This window comes from Stigmatopora nigra, chromosome 19, assembly GCF_051989575.1.
Source record: "Stigmatopora nigra isolate UIUO_SnigA chromosome 19, RoL_Snig_1.1, whole genome shotgun sequence".
In the NCBI taxonomy this organism is placed as follows: domain Eukaryota; kingdom Metazoa; phylum Chordata; class Actinopteri; order Syngnathiformes; family Syngnathidae; genus Stigmatopora; species Stigmatopora nigra.
The window spans coordinates 3,867,701-3,887,148 of NC_135526.1; the positions used below are offsets into that span (position 1 = coordinate 3,867,701).

The 19,448-nt window shown below is 39.2% G+C and overlaps 2 protein-coding genes across 2 annotated transcripts in view; one reads left to right on the forward strand and one right to left on the reverse strand.

The window, feature by feature from the left end:
* Positions 1-19,448, reverse strand: part of LOC144212607 (transmembrane protein 47-like) — a 111,119-nt gene that overhangs the window by 3,278 nt on the left and 88,393 nt on the right. The window contains exons 2-3 of the mRNA XM_077740617.1: positions 2,716-2,995; positions 330-470 (exon numbers count right to left, since the gene is read on the reverse strand). Coding sequence (XP_077596743.1) covers positions 330-470; positions 2,716-2,932 — 358 coding nt within the window. The 5' untranslated portion in view covers positions 2,933-2,995. The remainder of the gene's footprint in view (positions 1-329; positions 471-2,715; positions 2,996-19,448) is intronic.
* Positions 7,207-18,663, forward strand: LOC144212160 (neuronal migration protein doublecortin-like). The gene is made up of 7 exons (XM_077739792.1): positions 7,207-7,344; positions 9,341-9,768; positions 10,684-11,027; positions 15,259-15,361; positions 16,394-16,483; positions 16,601-16,698; positions 16,779-18,663. Exons 2-7 carry the CDS (start codon positions 9,405-9,407, stop codon positions 16,833-16,835), a joined length of 1,056 nt encoding a protein of 351 aa, XP_077595918.1. The 5' UTR covers positions 7,207-7,344; positions 9,341-9,404; the 3' UTR covers positions 16,836-18,663.

Sequence of the window (19,448 nt, forward strand, 5' to 3'; positions counted from 1 at the left end):
AGGCCAACTTGCTAACCACTCACCCATTAGGGCTCCAGAAAACTGATAATGTAATACATTTGAGTCATCACAGTACACTAAATGAATCTCAACTACTGTTTTCCAGTGAGTCATATGCCCTCTGCCTTCTTTGATAAAAAGTCATTTGTTTCAACTATGCAGAGGCAAACAATTACACAAATGATATTTTTTGCACAATTTTAATATTTATGGATCTGTGTGAGTCTTGATAATTGATTTTTGAATATTCTTACAAGATTCCATCATTTAATAGAGAGTAGGATAGTGGGATTATAATAGAAGGAAAAAGAAAGTGGAATGAGACCGACCTGCTGTGAAGAGGAACACGGCCACTGTTCGGTAGTGTTTCCTCTGCGTGCCATGGCACAAGGAAATGAGTCCCGCCAAAAAAGCCGCCAGGGTTGCCACGGCGCCACCCATTAGTAGCACCAGGGTGGCAATCTGCCAGTCTGTGAGGGGGGGAAACACGTGTTCAAATGTTAGAACGTCATCCAAGCAGAAATGGTGCAGTGTCAGAGTCACAAGGCAGTCATTGTGAAAGAAAAGTAAAAGGGGTCAGCATGGCAATGACTTGACCTTGTGATTATTTTCTGGCTGTTTGAAATGGTAAAAAAAATATTGCTCTCCTTGTGGTTTGTGGTTGTGGAAATAATTTTCCAATAGGACTGACTTTTTTTAAGACACTTGGATACATTTGTTCAAAGGACAATTTGAACAAAATCACCGATGCAAATAAGATTTATGCATGACATTTTAAATGTGGGTTTACAAAATATTCTACTTCTCTTCCTCAATGGGGTTAAATGAGGTGAGTTGAATCTTATTCTCGCTGGCTTGAAAAGATAGAAAATGAAGGGAATACATAGATTTGGGTATCCTTTTTGCGTCTATGACGGTTTATAAAAGCTTTACAATGTATAAAAGCAATGAATCAGTCACAGATGTAGTCCTCCAACCACATCCCCCCACGGCACATGGGATGTAGACATTGCATCCCCCCACCCATTTTTTTGACACCCACACTATTCAACTCCACCCTTTTTGCGTCAATTTTATAAGCTCCTTAAAAGATGAATTTCAGACACAGCAATGGTCTACATGCTGTTTTTTTTAGATAGAAAAGTTACAAATGGACATTATTAACCACTGTACCATAAAACTAAAACAATAAAATTAAGTAATATTATGTTATTTAGTGCTGGTTAGCCATTTTAGGTACTAATGTTACACTTCTGTGGTATTCAGACAAAAAAAAAACTTCAATGTATTCAAACTAAAAAGAAAACTATGCTTCTTAAAGTTTAAGAGGCTCAGAAGATTTGCTGACATTTCAAATATTCCAAAGATATGTGGTTTAACCGCAACAATTTCACAGTGTTCTTTTCCCTGTAAAATAAGTTTTACCACTGTAGTTTAGAAATGTTTTTTTTGAAAGAGAAAGAGCTTCATTCTGACTGCTTTGTCATGTGTTCAAATTTTAAAATCCCACGTGTGAGTGTCAGTAGAAAGAAGAAGGCACTGGTTTCAAAAGAATAATTTGCATTGGCTGAGGTGAATAATAATCGGTGAGTAAGCATCATTTATCACCAGGAAAAGCACCCCCCCCCCCTCCCCTCAGCTCAATGGCACTTGAATATGAAGAAAACAAGAAGAAGGCTAATCCTTAAGTAGGGATTTTTTTCTTCCAGCTTTACCACATCATGTGGTTAGAAATTTTGAACAGACGTCTCTAAGCAGCGACAAATATTTCTAAAGTCATAGCACTGCATTATTTCAATACCCTTCAATACCATCCAATCCCTCCACCCTTTAATGAGATCAGCAGACACTCAAAAGCGACAAAGCCACCACCCATTTGGCCCCACACATTCCACAACATGAGTACAGACCAAAGTCTAGTTTCCGCTACATTCCTTGTGGTATACGTGCACATGTGAGAGGACAATACTGAACCCAACATCTTGCAGCATACACCCATTGTATATATACGCTATATATATACTCATTGGGGTTGCAGGGGGGGTGCTGGAGCATATCCCAGCTGATTCCAGGCCAGAAGTGAATCGTTGTCCCCTGCCTCTGGCCCAAAGTCAGCTGGGATAAGCTCCAGCACCCTAGTGAGGATAAAGATTTACCACTTTTAAAGCACTAAATGAATTATTTTGACAACATTGTTACGCAGTTGCTGATAAATGAAAAAAAATGCATGCAGAAAAGTCTAATGAAAAAAATTGAAGTTGGAGGTAGTGTCAGCACTATAATGCCAACGTGACATTCATACTGGTGCATATTAAATACATATTGTACCTCACATCAGTGAAGAGCCACATATGGCTCCCGAGCCATAGGTTCCCTACCCCAGTACTAAAGGGTTCAAATAAATAAATACTTTGTCGATAATGATACTATACAACTATTTCACAAGAGAGAAAGGTCAAATGGAATTATAAAAAAGTCAGCGAAAAAGGTAATATCACTCAAAGTACATCAATATCTGTACGTATAAAATTTTATTAACACTGACGCTTCTCCATCAGTGTAACATGAAGATGAGTTATTGTTGGATTGGTTGACGGATTGACTAAGGAATGTTTTTGATTTGATTTTTACCATGCAAGCAATAAATGAATAAGAAATAGAATGTGCCCCGAAACAAAGAGCGAAGATGATCGGCATGATCGGTTGTTTTCTGACCAGAAGTGAGGGTGGAAAAGCAGCTCCACGAGTCGTCATCATCCGGCTGCCTCGCTCCGGATTGCGAGCACGATTCCCACAGTGACAGCGAGAAATGATCAGCCGTGACCCAGGCCGGGCTGAGTAGAGCCACCAGGTCCAAGCAAAGCGCCAGAAAGACGCAAAGCAACGCGATCAGCTTAAAGGGCCGCAATACGTACACGTCGTTCACCGACATTGTGCTCTCGTCGCACGGCGTCGTTGTGGAAAGAAGCCGAGGAGAAGGAGTGGACGTGGTGCGCGCCTTCTACCAACGCGTAAATACTGACTAACGCGCATAAGCAGTGGCTCACCGCATTCGGGCTCTTTTGCTCGGAAACTTCGCCCCAGCACATCCGGGGCTGACCTTAACTCCCCTCTCCATCTCCCCCATTCAAAAACAATTGAAAATGACTATTGAGATGCATAAAGATGTATTTATTCATTGTAGGCTACAGCATCAAATGTACAAACTTGTACATGCTGTATACTGTGTTGCATTTTTAAGTTTGGTAACTAGTTTCATTGATTTAAGGGTGGCCGACCAAGTGGATTGAGTGGTTAGTGTGTCGGCCTCACAGGTCTGGGGTCCTGGGTTGAAATCCAGGTCAGGTCCACCTTTGTGGAGTTTGTATGTTCTCCCCGGGCCTGCGTGGGTTTCCTCTGAGTACTCTGGTTTCCTCCCACATTCAAAAAACGTACATGATAGGCTGATTGGACACTCTAAATTGCCCATAAGTGTGTATAAGTAAGTAAGTATACAATTCCAAGCATTTCACAAGTATCAAAAGATTTTAATGAGATATTATACATTCCATATGTTAATATTTGCAGTGTTGACCCTTTTTCCCCAAGACCTCTGCAATTCTGAAACACTACATGAAAATGATTCCTAATTAAAAATAATAAAAATAAAATGAAGAAACTCTTGACATGATCTCAAAGTATGGAATAATAATTGTTGTTGTAATGTTTTAGAATATCCACTAGACTGCACCATTCCTTCGTTTATGCTCAACAATGGCGTTTAATGTTCAACATTTGTTTTTCAAATAGTACATTATTTTGGCATTGTTTTAAGCAACAGGAAATAATGACTTAAACTAGATTCATTTTATACAGCAAAAATGTCGTATAGACTGAAAGAAAGCATCTTTGACAAAGATGTGCGGAAATTAATTACCAACACATATTCCATATATGTGCATAAATTGCATTTTTTGGGAGGCCAATTTTTTATTTGATCAGAAACCAACAACAAACACACATTAAGGTAACCAAAAAATATGCTTGTAATATGCCTCCATTTAATTTTTATTGGAATATAAACCAAACAATAAAGTGAAGGGATGGGCACTACTTTAGGTCTTCATACAATACCTGCACCAACCATGAATAAGATTACTACACAGTTGTTTTTAAATACACTGCTGCTACATATCTGTATTACCATAAACTAATTTCCTTTCATTGTACCCTTCACACATTGGAATCTAAATTAGAGGTTTTCAATATCTTTGACATAATGACAGTGTCAGGCTTCTTTGTTTCCAATTCTGCTGCCAAGATGTCGGCATGGCATCAAATGAGGCAAAGAGGAAAGAGGGAACAGTATTAATTGTATCTCCTTTGAGCAGCACATTGTTTGTTTTTCTTTAAACGCCCTTCCACAAGGACCAGAGTAGAGGCTTGTCATCCTCCTCCAAAAAAGCCTCTCATTAGAAAATCCTCCAGGCAGACAAAGCTACTTGCAATGGCACATGCAGCGACTCCCCACAAAGAGCAGACAGAGAAAAGTCTGCTCATGATTTACTTTTTATATTAGTGATCTGCGGCTTAGGTGTATTTTATCCACCGAGACACCCACCTACAGTCCAATCCTCCTGTTTGCTCTTACACAAAAGCCACCCACACGCTGGCAAAGTGACTCATAAGGATTATGGAATGATAGAGAATAAAAGAAAAGGAAGAAAAAACAAAGAAGAAGGGTGAGACAGACAGTGATTCAACAGCAAAGTAGATGACGCTGGTCATCAGGAAGCTTGCTAATAAACTACTGGACTCAACATATGACCTCATGCTTTGTTGACGACATATTTTCCAGCATTTCCTGCCACCGATTAGTGTCGAAATAATCCTCTCAAGGATTTCCTGTGAATAAGAATCCATGGTAACTAACGAGGCTTTATTTCTCGCTGCCGAACACCCTCATCTCCTCCTTTATTAGAAATCCACAGCAGTGAATCAGACTATATTTCAGTCATTGTTAGACTTTCATTGCAGTTGTGTTGATCTTGACTGAAGGCCACAGTTACAATAAAATAAGATGCCAATCTTCAAAATATTATATTTGTCACTTGCATGTTTGTCTCTTTCAGCCTCACAGCATCTGGCTTAAGAATATTATCCTAAAGTTTACGCTGATATGGACTCTGGATTGGTACAATCCTACTTTGCGGCCCTTAAGTCCTTTTTGTGGCAGTTTGGCAATTTACAGCCAGACTCAAACCGACGAGACCGCCGCTTTGGTTCATTTCCTCGGTACTGCTGCAGTGACTTTTCAGAATGCTGAGCAGAGCTATTGGGGAGACGTTGATGAAATGTGTTGGGACTGTTGAGATGGAAGCTTTCCCCGCACATCATCTTCACTGTCGTGTCATTTCATGAGGTCACAGAAGGCTGAGAAAAAGAACAAACGACAGCAGTTAAGAGGAAAAAAGGGTCATCATAATTGCTGCCATCCCATAAATTAAAAGTTAAAAAAATCAAGTTCATGGCACATTTAAAGGGTTTATAAAGACACTCAGATTCCCATTCTCGGCTCATACACAGCTGAATAGTACAAGTAAAAATACACAGCATATATGTTATGCTTTTCGCATTTTGCACATTTTAAATGTATCGAGACGCTGTATGTTCAACATAGAGACAGATGTATTATCCAAGCCTGCTTATGTCCTCGGATGTACAGACGGTTTTCAGTTTTGTCATCGCCCTTGGGGACATCTGTTTTCTTCCTCCTCCACCCGTCACCAAAACGGCGACCTCCCCACACCCGCTATCCTCAGCAGAGCCCGCCCCCCGATCCTTTTCCAACCTTCTCTGTAGACACCAGCTGCGATCCACTTATGCTTCTCATGCCAGTCAGCCTCCATCAAGCTCCTGGTGGTCTCCACCTGTGCTGAAGTCATTTGTTACTGACGTCCTCATGTACAGTATACACACACAATCAAGCTTTTGTTTTATACTTATGATCTCTCTTATATTTTATTCCTCTTTATCTTTAATGACATACACAATCATTTATCCACTAATTGTCGTCAGTGGTTGGACAATTTTATCCAAATAGTAAGATATCAATATATGAAAAGACCTATCATTCATGTATGCATTTATCTTCCGTTCTGGGCCCTACGATTGACTGGCGACCAGTCTAGGGGGTTGTCTGCCTTTCACCTGAAGACAGTTGGGTTAGGCCCCACCAACACCCGCATTTTCTATTAGAAAAAACAAATTGCTTTGACTTCAGTATTTGATTTGGTTGAATTGAATGGTAGAACAGGGAAGGATAGATTTGGTTCCTCCGTGTTTACTTGTGTCCACAGGATCGGCACGCTACAAGGTATCCAGCTGAGAGCGGAAAATCCAAATCTGCTGCTCTCGCCAGGCTCTAGTACCCCCCTCCATCTTGTCCTCTTCACTGTCAATGCAGGCGGTTGGGTGCGGCAAGACAGCAGGGAGCTGATCACAGTGCATTAGAGCTATATGTGGTATGCAAAGGGGAGGAAAGGCACCACAATGATGGACCAGCTGAGTTTAGTGACGGTTGGATGGACTAGAAATGATTCATGAATATCATTAAGCAAGAAGAAGTGCAAACGCTAGGTATATATATGTAAAAAAAACAACAACGATATTTGTGGTTGTTTGCATTGCTGTGGAGTTTGGTGTACATATTAAAACTTCATGAAACATATACATACAAAACATTAAACTCAGTCACTGTAAGAGATGAGATAAAAGATAATTTAGATATAGTGAACAGTTTGCTATCATGAAACCTTTGACTTTTAGACGGTGGCCCATTTGGAAGCACATACATTATTTTGGATCGTTGACCTTTGCAATAGTAGGAATGCTTCCGTTAAAATTATTTGAAGAGTTTAAATACAATCTAGTGGATGTACATTATCTTTCTACTCTAAGCAGATATGATTGAGTGGATAAGAATGTACTTTACAACTTTCATCAATAAATACTTTCCTTATAGAAAAAGTATAAGATAACACTCTATCTATGGTAAGGGTATTACTCACATTTTTCAGATAAAGTGTTGCTCACCTATCAGACTTTTATGGGATGTTTCTGAAAATCTAATGACCCTGTTTTTCCTGGCACCAATGACGGATCAAAGTGGGCGTTTCCTGGGACGGTTCTAGGACCCGGCGGCTGCTCCAGCGTGGTAGGCAGGCAGCGGCTGGTAGACAAAGAGGAGCAGAAACGCAGCGTGGACTTTTCCTGCAGCACAGACGCGCACGTACGCACGCACGCACGCGCTTACCCACCCATCCCTTGCACGCTTCCCCTTCACCGGTACGGTCAGCCGCTCAGGTGAGTCCGCTCCAGGTCTGGTTTTCCGGGAACAATAAATTGTAGAAAGCAAAATCTTCATTCCAGTTTTTTAATTTATTTAGAGTTTACAGGATAAATCGTGAAGTTATTTTCCAACTTGGCAAAAGAAAATCAGGCGTGACATCTATCAGTGCTTTAAAAATGTGTTCCTTTTTGTGTTAATAAAAAAAAGAGGAACAAAACAGTTTAACATTTGGCTGACAATCAAAAAGGGATGAAACAGATGTGTCCATTTTGATTACTAATTGCAATTGAGTCTATTTTGATGACTAATTAGCCCTAAGAAATACTAACAATTGGTGAGCTTTGTCTGAGAATGTGAGTATTTGAATAGGAAAATGAGTGTATTGTTTCAATTGAAATGTACTTTGAGGATTTATGATGCAGTCTCTTAAACATGGGGTGTTTTAGGTAAATGATGTCACCTTAAAATGCAAGAACCTGCTTGTAAAGAGAGACAATGGACTGTCCATCTAGTTAGTCTTCTGGAGGGGAAGGGTCATTTATTGGAGTAGCAGATGGGCTTGCAAACCTGCTCTTTGTCAGCTGAGGACAGCCACTGCTGGTCACACCCCTGTCACCGTGCCCCTCGTAAAACTGAGATTCTGGTACATTGGAAGACAAAAAAAAAAAAGAGGATGCAATGGTGGTCACCATTTTGCATTGAGAGTTCTCATATCTTGGGCCAGGGTTTTTATTATATGGTCGCCTTAACGATGATCTGACCTTTTGTGAAATTGTGGATTAACTGGCTATCAAATGCCAGACAAATCAACCTCCTGGTATTCTAATTCAGTTCTGCATGCTTGTGACATGATTATTTTCAATTGAATGGTTGTAGAGTTTTGAAATGCAATATTTTATTATAGTACTACAATGTCTGCTGTTTGTGGTTCAATTGATTTATCAATAAGGCCGAAAATGTGGTGACGATTTAACAATTAGGAGTTTGGACTATAGAGTAGAATAGGATCTCGTGTAGTTTTTCATATCTTGTTAGTTCAGTTCAGGGCTGAGCTGTAAAGGCTTAGGAGGTGATTTGTGTGTACAAATTTGCATAGATCCCATACCTCGGTAACAGGAAACACCATGTGGATCGAGACCCCAAAGTCTTTTCTGATGTGTAAGCTGTTACAATTGAAAAGAATTCAATGCAGTCTATTACTTTTTTTTCCTACTTAACCTCTGAAAATGTGCCAATAAACTTCTCTTGAATTTATACCGGTTGTCCTTGCTTAAGCATACTTGATGACCGTGCAAACGATCTGAGTGAGGTGTGGGTGTAGCCTGAAAGAAATGAATGGTCCTCCACTTTTGGGACTGTTCATCTCAAAGTACAATTTGGAGATTGTTTAATGGACAACCATTTACATAACTACATCCTGAAGTGGTACGAAGCCTTCCACCTCATTTAAATTCATGTTTCTCTTGATTTGCACTCACAATTCCAATACTGCTCATTTCTTTGTGTTAATACTAACCTTGAAAAATATTCTTGTAAGCATGACACTGAGGGCCAGTTGAATAGAGTATATTTGTAAGGAACTTTAGACAATTATTTGCTAGACTTAATTTAGGAGAGATGCATTAGACAAATCACACAGAACATTGATACCATACGTAGTATTCGATCGGGACCTCGCTAGTCAAAAATGTGCGGCTCGCGAACCACATCTGCCTCTCACCCAGTGCCAATTTTAATTAGGAGTGGTGTTAGTTGTTTCAAAAGTAGTTTGTTGCCATCTATATTTATTGCACATTTTGAAGAAAACTGCACTGTATAAATTAAGTGTGCAATGCTTATTTGGCTTTAAATGGGTTTTTTTAGGGTTTTACCTGCATTTTTTGGTGTTTTATATAAGGAAAATGGTCCAGCACCTCTGTGATGAAGCAGTTAAAAAACTAATGAATTACTGTAAATGTTAGTTAGATGTTATGATCCTTATTTAAGGCATTTTGTTTCCTGCATTTTTAGACCCAGTGGAGCTGTTTTTCTTCACCAAATCTGTCCCAAGCATCTCAAGTCTCACTCAAGCGCCATGGAGCTAGACTTTGCGCATTTTGACGAGCGAGACAAGGTTTCCCGGTCCAACCGCGGGGGTCGGTTGAACGGACTCCCCAGCCCGACCCACAGCGCTCACTGCAGCTTCTATCGTACGCGTACCCTGCAAGCCCTGTCCAACGAGAAGAAGGCCAAGAAGGTCCGCTTCTACCGCAACGGGGACCGCTACTTCAGGGGCATCGTGTACGCCGTGGCCAATGACCGATTTCGCACCTTTGACGCGCTGCTGGCTGACCTGACACGCTCGCTGTCTGATCACATCAACCTGCCTCAAGGTGTCCGCTTTATCTTCACCATTGATGGCTTGACGCGGATCTCGGCGTTGGACGAACTAGAAGAAGGTAAGGTTTTTATTTTATTTGATTGTATTATTTTTGAAAGATTCCTGCTCATCCACTCCTGTCGAGAGATTAAACGTAAGAAGTATTCACCTAACTAGCCAGGTTACTGTCTTTGTGTAAATGTACTAATGTGGCAAAAAACAAAACATTAATATGTTTGGATTCTGTAGTATACCATTGGCTGCATTATGAATAACTTGGGAAATAAGATACGTTATGTACAGTTTAGTGAAAAGGGGCCCAATAGAGGAAGTAATGAAGATATTTCATTCATTGTTCATCTTGTGGGGTAAAAGTAATTGCTTATTTTTCTGAGCATTGTGTTATTTTATTTATTTATTTTTGGCCTATGCCATAATTGCTCTACTTTATTCCTTAATTGTTGCCTTTGGGATTCCTCTATTCTTATTCCCTGCCAAAAAATGTCTCTCTCTTTCTCTCTTCAGCTGTTGCCTTTTGTTTTTACTTAAAACCCTATTTTGATAAACCACAGGATTAGTGTGCTATGGTTGTTTCCTGAAAAGTTATGTTTGGTACATTTGCACAATGAAAGAGCCATATGAAACCTGCATACTTATAATACTCAATTGGGATACCCTATGTGCATATTATTAGACCTCTAAATTGGTTTAATGTTATAAAGCTTTCGTCAGATCTCGCTTGAATGTCAGATGTGCCAAAAAAATAAATAAAATATCACGTGTCTGAACTAAATAAAATGTTTCCCCCCCTCATATTTTGCACCGGGGATACTCCATTTAGACTAAAACAAGGTTTTGAACTCCCTTGAAACATTACAATTAGATCTAAAGATTGAATCTGCGGGCGTGTAATGGGAGGACACTGCCGAGACGCTCCGGTGTCCTCAATGAGGTGAAACGCTAACCTAATACTGTATTGGCCACTGTGTCTCAGGGGAGAGCTACGTTTGTGCCTCTGAAAATCTGTTCAAGAAGGTGGACTACACCAAGAACGTCAACCCCAACTGGTCGGTGAATGTGAAGGCCTCTGCCAGCCAGAAGAATATTCAGTCGCTGGCAGCCAGAGCCGCCACCGAACCACGAGAGCAAGGCAAGGATTTCGTCCGACCCAAACTGGTGACGGTGATGCGCAGTGGCGTTAAACCGCGCAAGGCCGTGCGCGTCCTGCTCAACAAGAAGACCGCACACTCGTTCGAGCAGGTGCTCACAGACATCACCGAGGCCATCAAACTGGAGAGTGGGGTGGTCAAGAGGATCTATACATTGGATGGCAAGCCGGTATGATTTACAATTTTTTTTTCTTCTAGAAAACATCTTGGTTAAGACAAAAACACTTTAGAGTAGCTTTGTATTGATGAGCTGTGGTTTTAGTTGGCAAATATTCAAATTGGTGGTACACAACTGAATTGGCAAACCTTATCAACTTGGCATATTTTACTGAATCCCATTGATTAAACTTCACAGAGGCCCAACTTTATTCCTTTTTTTTTTCTCCTGTAAAATGAATCAAGAGGGCTCAACAGTGATAATTACATTAGACTGTTAGCCATGATGCCAGAGTCAATCGCATCCATTTTGGTTTATTGTTGTGGTAGTCTGTGTTTTGTTTCTTTTTAGTTCTTTAAGCACTCAGTCGGAAATTTTCTAGGCTACTGTAAGATGTCACAATCTTTACACTGGGTTATAGAAAGAATTGGCGAATGGCTGCAATCCTGCAACAACATGACTAGGTCACAAAAGAATAAAAAAACCTTTAATTAGTGACCTGATTCCACACCGATGGCCTATTTTGGTGTAAAAATAACTACTGTTCAAATACCAATTTGACTTTCTCAACATCCGATTTTAGATCATATGTCAATATTTATATTCTTGAATGTTTTAGAGTTGCATTTTTTTAATATTGCATTATATTCCTTGAACTAGCCGAGCAAGGAGACTATTAAAGCAAAACAAGATGGTTTTGCGTTGGTGTAAAAGACCTTGCCAGAGGGAAGGTGCTTTCTTACTATAGATGGAGAAACTAGATTTGAATGTGCTCTCCCAGGGGTGCCGTTGGCTCGCCCTAAGGTGTTCCTCAACAAATATACCAAATGTTTTTCGCCTCATAAAAAAACACCTTGTTCAGCATACGCTTATTTTGCATTATTCATCTGTTAAGTAGTTTTACATGTAGTCAAACAATTCAATTCCATTAACAGTAATGGGAGAAATTTGACTGGAATACCTTTTGCTTTTAAGTGTGTAGTTCAGGTACATATTTATATATTTATTCATTCTTTCAGTTAGTAACTACTTGAATACACGGCCTATTGATATGTGCAACTACAAGAGATGAATGTGTTTAATTTCAAGGTAAATTGAACAATAAAAAAAAGTACTACAATTTATCTCAGTATGGGCCGACTTGTAAATATAGTAACCGTTATTGATGCAGTGCCTGCCGCTCCTTCTCTTACTATTGCATAGCGATAGCTGCTAGGTCTGGTTGCTAGGAAACCACATCCCAGGCACAAAGGGAGCCCAGCTGGTGTAGACCGGCCTGCCGGATATGGCATCCTGCGGTGAAGTGGGTGTGAAAGTTTTCAATCAATGCAGGTTTTGACTTGGAAAAAAAACATTTCATTCATTTTTATTGCATTTGTGATTGGATTGAGGATGCTTTTGTTTAAAAAATATATATATAATGCTACTGATTTATTCGTTTGTTCTGTAAATGAAAAGTATTGATTTTTTTTCCCCCCTCCCTCCCACACGCCAACCGTTCTAAATGTAGTGCAAGCCTCACTGCCACCCTTCCGTCCTCACTTTGAGGCAAATCGAACCAATTTTCCTGACAAACGCGTCCTTTTTTTTTTGTTCCTTCAGTCCAAAAGGGTGGGGCCGGCGCATTCAGCAGTAATTTTCCATCCTGGGAGCCATTTGCTGTCATTTTATTTTTTTGCTGACAGGGAGAATCATTAATCTCTTTGCCATAAAATGTCGAACATTAAGTTAAGTCTTTATCTGATTGCTGGCAGGCTTTTGTATTCATTGATCACTGTCTGCTTTATGTTGAGTTTGTTAAATGAATTGGGGGGGCGGGCTGGCCTTCTTTTATTAAATGCCATGTGCTTTTTGGAAGAGCTCTTAAAGATAAGCAGCTTTTTTTGTCTTTGTGGCACTTTGAGCTTTTCTCATTGAGACACTGCTTTAAAAATATAAAGACATGTTTTGAAATCATTCTGCATATGAAAAGTAATGAAGATATAAGGTTGATTTTCACAAGGCAAAACGCCTTGCATATGTGGGGGTGGGAAATAATCATTTTTTTTCTTCAGAAATTAATTATAGGACTTAATTTGCCACATGGGAGATGGATGGATACATGTTCACAACTACATCTGCTAAAAAGGAAAGACTTGTCTGCTTTTGTAGCCCGTTTGCTCACACTGCAGATGCTGTTGTCATGGCAATAAGCCTTGCCGCTATGGATTCAATTTTTCACAAAGGCTGCCCTTTTGTCATTTACGTGGGCTTTTACCTGTCTTGCTCATTTCATTCGGTCATGCGAAGATATAACTCTGATTCGAATTCCCCGAACAATCTGCACAGAATCCATTTGTGAACATAAGCCACTGGGAGGAGCGTTTTAACGACGGCCTGGTCAACATCAGTCAGACCAAATGCGAAGCCGGCTTCCTTGAGGATGGGGAGGGGCTGGAACAGATCAGACGCCAGCTGGCCCCCATGACTGTGCAGATATATCTCTGCTGGAATCGTTCATCTAGGCTTCAAATGAGCTTTGACTGGAACGTGCTGATGTCTTGAGATGGGCTCAAGTTTTGGGGTCACAGTTTAGTATAGTTTAAGGAAAGAAGTGTGGTTGAAAAATGAGCAATACTTGAAACAATGGTAGTACTTTTTCTCATGTCACTTATACTGATGTCAGTTTGGGTGAGAGTCTGAATAATTCAGTTACGTTATAGTTTTCTGGAGGCCATGTGATCTTGACAGCTGGTCAAGCAGAGATTAGAGGATGGGATGGGCGGCATGGAGAGTTTGGGGGAGGGCATTTAAGGGGGATTCTGATGAGAGCCAGTTAAGACCCCTTCTCCATCGCGCACCAATATTATTTTAAAATATTGCAGTACATTCTAGGTTAAACACCTGAGTTTTGGTTGTATAGTGTTGTGCGGTGGTGCCATGTGATTCTCACCTCCGTATTCTTGTCTTATGTGCTATATTTGACTATTTTTTTTCTCTCTCCGCACCCCATGTTGAAAGCAATGCTTAACATTTCGAGAGTGGGAGAGTTTCTCCCCAGCAGGAGTCGACAACTGTGACGCCAATGGATGTTAGATATACTCTTCACATTTTTAATACACAGACGTGTGCAGAGCAACTGTTAATATAACAGGAAACTTATACCATCCCCGGTGACAGTTGGATTAGTCTAAGTGCTTTGCTTGGAAGGATTTACAGTTGCCATGAAGTTTTTTTTTCTTTAATGCTTTTGCTCCACCTGGAACTCTATTTGAAAGTTTCAAAGAAATGAAAGAAAATATAATATAAGATTTGAAAAAATGTTGAAAATATTTCAACTCTATTATGGATGTTGTGCGTACTTAAACTCTGCCAAGCATCTTTATTTGGCAAGCACAGTCCTGCTGAGAGTTTAAGGTTGCAGTCTTTAGTATAACCACATTATCCCTTTAATCAGATCTCTTAAAGCTATTAAAACAGTCGAGCCGCTTCCCTGTAGGCTCACTTCAGCCTTTTTCCCATCCTCTGGGGGAAAACCAGTCCTTCCCAATGCTTCGGTCTCTTTATTGCAGCAGTGCAATTCAACATAATGAAAGTAACATGTATATAATCCCATTGCAAATAATGGTGGCAAAACACTGGGCAAAATTGCCTTAGCTAGTAAATTAGCATTTAATCCCAAGAGTCAAAGTACCATTTCTGTGCATCAATGTGGTTTATCCAGCCTTTAATCTAGTTGGCAGGGGGCACTATGGGCCATTGAGAGGGAGGGTACAGCTGTTGAATGCCATGCCGGAAAGTCACCGGCACGCACTTGTAACTTGTTGGTCAGGACAGCTGCTATAGGGTGGGACCTCTCCAATTTATTTGCAGCTCATATTGGAGATATGGGTCAGCAAATGTGCTGTATTGCATCTATTCTCCACCTTCCCTAAATTTCTTTTGACATTTTAAGTGATGGGTTGGGCTCCTTGTATGCTAGTGAAGTTGAAATTCATCTTTCTTTTGGTTGTTAAAGAATACAAACCTTGAAATACTAATCAAGTAAAATACAGAATAAAATTGAAGATGCGTTTAGTACCGTATTTTCTGGACTATAAGTTAAACTTTTTCGTATTTGGCTTGGTCTTGCGACTTGTATGCAATTTTGAAACTATTTTCTATTGTTTTTATTACTCGGACAACCTTTTAGACTTTACTTATCCTGAAAAAAAATGTTTGTTTTAAAATATGTTGATGTTCTTTGTTTTTTTTGACCTTGTAGGTTACTTGCCTTCAAGATTTCTTTGGTGAGGAAGATGTCTTCATTGCATGCGGACCCGAGAAATTCCGCTACGCACAGGACGACTTCTCACTGGATGAGAATGGTATGGTGATATTTTTACATACAAGTTAAACATTCTCACTTGGTACTGCTTGATAAAAGTCGTGAATACAATTTTTGCAATCGTCTGGAACTGTACAGCACTAACCCGAGAGCAGTTTACCTCATTTTTTGCCTGTATTGTGGCAAAATAGGTCTAATACTGCATGCAGAGCTGTGTGATTGTTGAGTAATGGAGTCAAAGGGAGGCCAGTGAGGAGATGTAAAGGGAGTCTGTTATCTGCAGGCACCAGCAGGAATAAGAAACTGCAGGGAATGAAGCATTAATCTGCCCGGTGACAGGTTTTAAGCAAGCTGATGTGCCACTAGTGATACTAAAGCAAAAATGTTGAAGCCTCTTTTGCAGGTCTTTGTCCCTCATCAACCTTTTGTTCTTTCTTTAGTTGTTTCAAAACCGATTCGTCCAAATCTAATATGATTTGATCAATACAAAGCTACTAAGATGTTATTTATCAGTTTTGGCTTACACCTCTTTTTCTACTACCTGTGAGTTAAATAGTGCTCTGGTCTGTTTGGGTTTTTAGTTATGTGCAGTGTTTGTCTAAAATTTGCGATGAACACATGCTTGGACTGCTCAAGGTTTTAATTTGTAAGCATTATTGCATGCCGTTATGAGCTATTTTTTTCAGAGTTGTTTAAGAAAACCAATAATGGATTGGCTCTAGTTAAGATTTGTGGTATTCACCCCCCCCACAAAGCGGTTACCTAGCAACCGTAAATGAAATCTGTGGCCAGTGGCCTCGAGCAATATCAAACTCGACGTTTTCCACTTGACAAAAAATAAACCAGAAGCTATTTTTTTATGGGCACATCACATGCGGTCATGGTCATTGTAATCCAACATCTAATAGAGAGACTGGATGGAACTATGAGGATAAATAAATATTTTTAGTTTTTTTACTGGTCTAAAAATATGGACATCAGTACAGGGGGGAAAATTGCTTTGCGACATCCCTACTACAAGTGTGAAATACGCTTACGGGGGGAAAAAAACACTTGTAATTTTCCGTTACAGAGTGCCGTGTGATGAAGAATCAGAGAGCTCATCGTGGTTTAATCAAGAGTCCTGGATCTGCCAGACGCTGCAAGTCCCCTGCAGAATCAAGTAAGATCTTCAAGTTTACAAATTATTGGATTAAAAGTAGCCTTGTTACCACTGTGGTTAATTTTAGGCCCAAAGTACAACAAATATGTTTTAAATGTCAGTTAATCTTCTTCACAGTGAATGGGACAGGCTCTAGCAGCCAGATTTCCACCCCTGTCTCCAAGCGCTCCCCCACTTCCAGCCCGACCAGCCCTGCACGCAACAATAAACAGAAGGTACCACCCTTATTTTTTATGATATATTTTTGGGCCTCAAATAGATCATTTCAACCCATTTTTTTTTAATGCGTTTACAGGATCTCTACCTGCCCTTATCTCTGGATGATGATGATTCTGTCGGGGAGTCCATGTAGGCTTTGAAACTGGATGTCAACTACAATTAACTTTTTTTTTTTGCTTAAAAACACGCACACAAAATCACTTTTTGAAAAAAGTTTTCACAACACAAGATAACAGTATTATTGTCGCACGTGTATTTACGTTTTAAAAGCTTCATGGTGTGAAAATGTCACTTAGAAAAAACAATCTTTTTATTTATTTAGTTTTTTTTTTAATCACACATCACTCCAATCACAGTTTTAAACAGCAAATGGGTGGGTTTTTTGTTATATTTTTAGAGGGATAAAACGTGACTTTTGTACCACTTTATATTTGTTACGTTCCCCTTTTTAGGAAACAAAAAAGCTAGTGTTTTTTAGAAGAAGGCCCAGCATTTGAAATCAACTGTAAATACTGTGTATAGTTCTCCCTTGATAAGGTTCTCTCTGGTTTTACTAGTCACCATTGCTGTGCTTCCATAACGTCATGTCAACATTTACTCCGCTTTTTTCAGGCTTTAGTCAAAGAAAAGAAACTCTTGATGGGACACTGTGTGGAAAGTAAGAACCCTGATTTTTTTAACGCAAAAAAAAGAGAAAAGCAATCCATGCATATCTCAAATATTTTTTTTGATTTTTTTTTTCCTTCTTTGGCTCATTACATAACTGGTTATATCATATACCCTCTGTGTTGTAAATACTGAAATGCATGATACTAATGAATTATTTCAAAGGTTTAGGTGCTTATTTAAAGGACCTAACAGTGCAGATGATTGACCAAAGTTCAACCTGTTCAATTTAGGCCAATCAGTGCGTGGCAGTGTTTGTTACAAATTTCCGTTCAAAAGAATACATAACGTCAACGAGTATTGCAGGATTTATAGAACGGGAACTTTATTAGTTGCTAGAAAATACTCTGCAGGGACACCTGATGTAAGCGCGTTCCTTGCCAGGTTTGACGTATACCTTGGCTTTTAATATTTTATAAAGTTTATTCATTTATATGAAGGGTACATCTAAGGTTTTTCTCTACATTTAACATGTGCGCAATGGGTATCGGTACTTTTTTTTTTTAGGGCATGTTGCGTGACTCTTAATCTATGAAAAAGTATGTTATTTTTTTTTGTAAGGGTTAACTCAGGTTTTGCAGGAAATCAAGCCTGAGACTCTTTTAATTTAATTGGATGACAATGAAGCACAACCTGCTCCAGGCACTTTGTATGTCTGCAGGATCACAATTTAGCCGTAAAAAGATGAAGCAAAGTGCTGCTTGTGTAGCATTCTTTTATTCCAATTTCATATCTATGCATTTAGATTTGAGGAATAGGAACGTTACGTCCTGTTTGTGTAAGACACCAAGAAATTCACGCCTATAGTCAGTCAGTAAGCAGTTTACCACATGACTAAATGTCCCAATGTTTTCATTGCAATCAGTTTCCAACAGAGGGCGACGCCATACAAGGTTTTTTGGTTTGTTTTGCTTGTCCTATTGCTAATTTATTTTCAGCATATAAAACATAAAATGTCCGTGTTGTTTGTGTGGTTAAATAATTCACCTAAATGGGTGCCTTTTTGATTTTTTTTTGGTTTAAATGAAAGCAAGAAATGAGTAACATACTTGCTATTTTTTAATCACAATTTGAAATGAGGCCTCCCAACAAGTTTGTTTTTCGTAGACTTAGACACTTTATTATGGTGTAAATACCCTCTTACTCTTTTTAATAGTCCACCTATGCCTTTTCACATTCAACTTTTGAATTTACACATTTTTGGTGGTATTTTGCTATGTCAAACAGTGGCTTGTTTCAGTGCTTCATTCAATGTAACTGGTTATCATTTTACAAATAAAACACTACAAATATGCCACCTGTTTCATTTATTTAACAATGGTAGAAAAGTACTACCTCAATAAAGGCAGGTAAGACATAAAGTGAAAAAATACACAAATGAAAAGTCAACTATTATGTCTCCGTTCCATTTTCATGTATTTTTACTTTTAAATTCCGAGTATGGCTCTCAAGGAATAATGTTTGAAAATATGAGTTTGTTATGGCTCTCTTCGTCAAAAAGGTTCCCGGCTCTTGGGCGGATAGTGGATCAGCAGATCCACAATCCGCCCAAGAGTTGGCAATTTAAGTACTATGATGTTCTGTTCTCATTCTTGGGTCATCCTAATGGAGGAAGTGAAATGTGAAGATAAACATTTGAGTTCATCTAAACAGACTTTTAAATTGTCACAGTGCCCAAAATCAATTAATGGAAACAGAAGATGGAAAATTCTGTTCTCTGGCGCTGTCCTTTTCTCAAAAACAATCAGAATGTAAGCCAAACTGTCATTTGTAAATTTGAAGTCTATAATCCAAACTAAATTTGATTGCATGTTTAAAGACAAAAGTCACCCATGTTTTCTGCTTCAATAAATGGAGACAAATTGTTTTTAACAATACTGTTAAAACTGTACGTGACATTGCGAGGCAGATATTTGACCCAGCCTGTATCAATCATAAACAAAAGGCTTTTTTTTTTTTTTTTTTTAGTTGTCCCTTTTGTCCTTTTGGGAAAGATGGTAAATACCAGATGCATAATTCTACCCCTTATCGGTGTGTGAAAATACTTTTGCTATTGAACAATTTGGGACCTGTCACTTGT

What these genes read in the sequence shown, in the direction of transcription:
- LOC144212160 (XM_077739792.1), top strand. Translation starts at nt 9,405, where the DNA reads ATGGAGCTAGACTTTGCGCATTTTGACGAGCGAGACAAGGTTTCCCGG. An exon ending in GTTGGACGAACTAGAAGAAG is followed by an intron (nt 9,769 to 10,683) that starts GTAAGGTTTTTA and finishes ACTGTGTCTCAG; the next exon opens with GGGAGAGCTACGTTTGTGCC. An exon ending in ATACATTGGATGGCAAGCCG is followed by an intron (nt 11,028 to 15,258) that starts GTATGATTTACA and finishes TTGACCTTGTAG; the next exon opens with GTTACTTGCCTTCAAGATTT.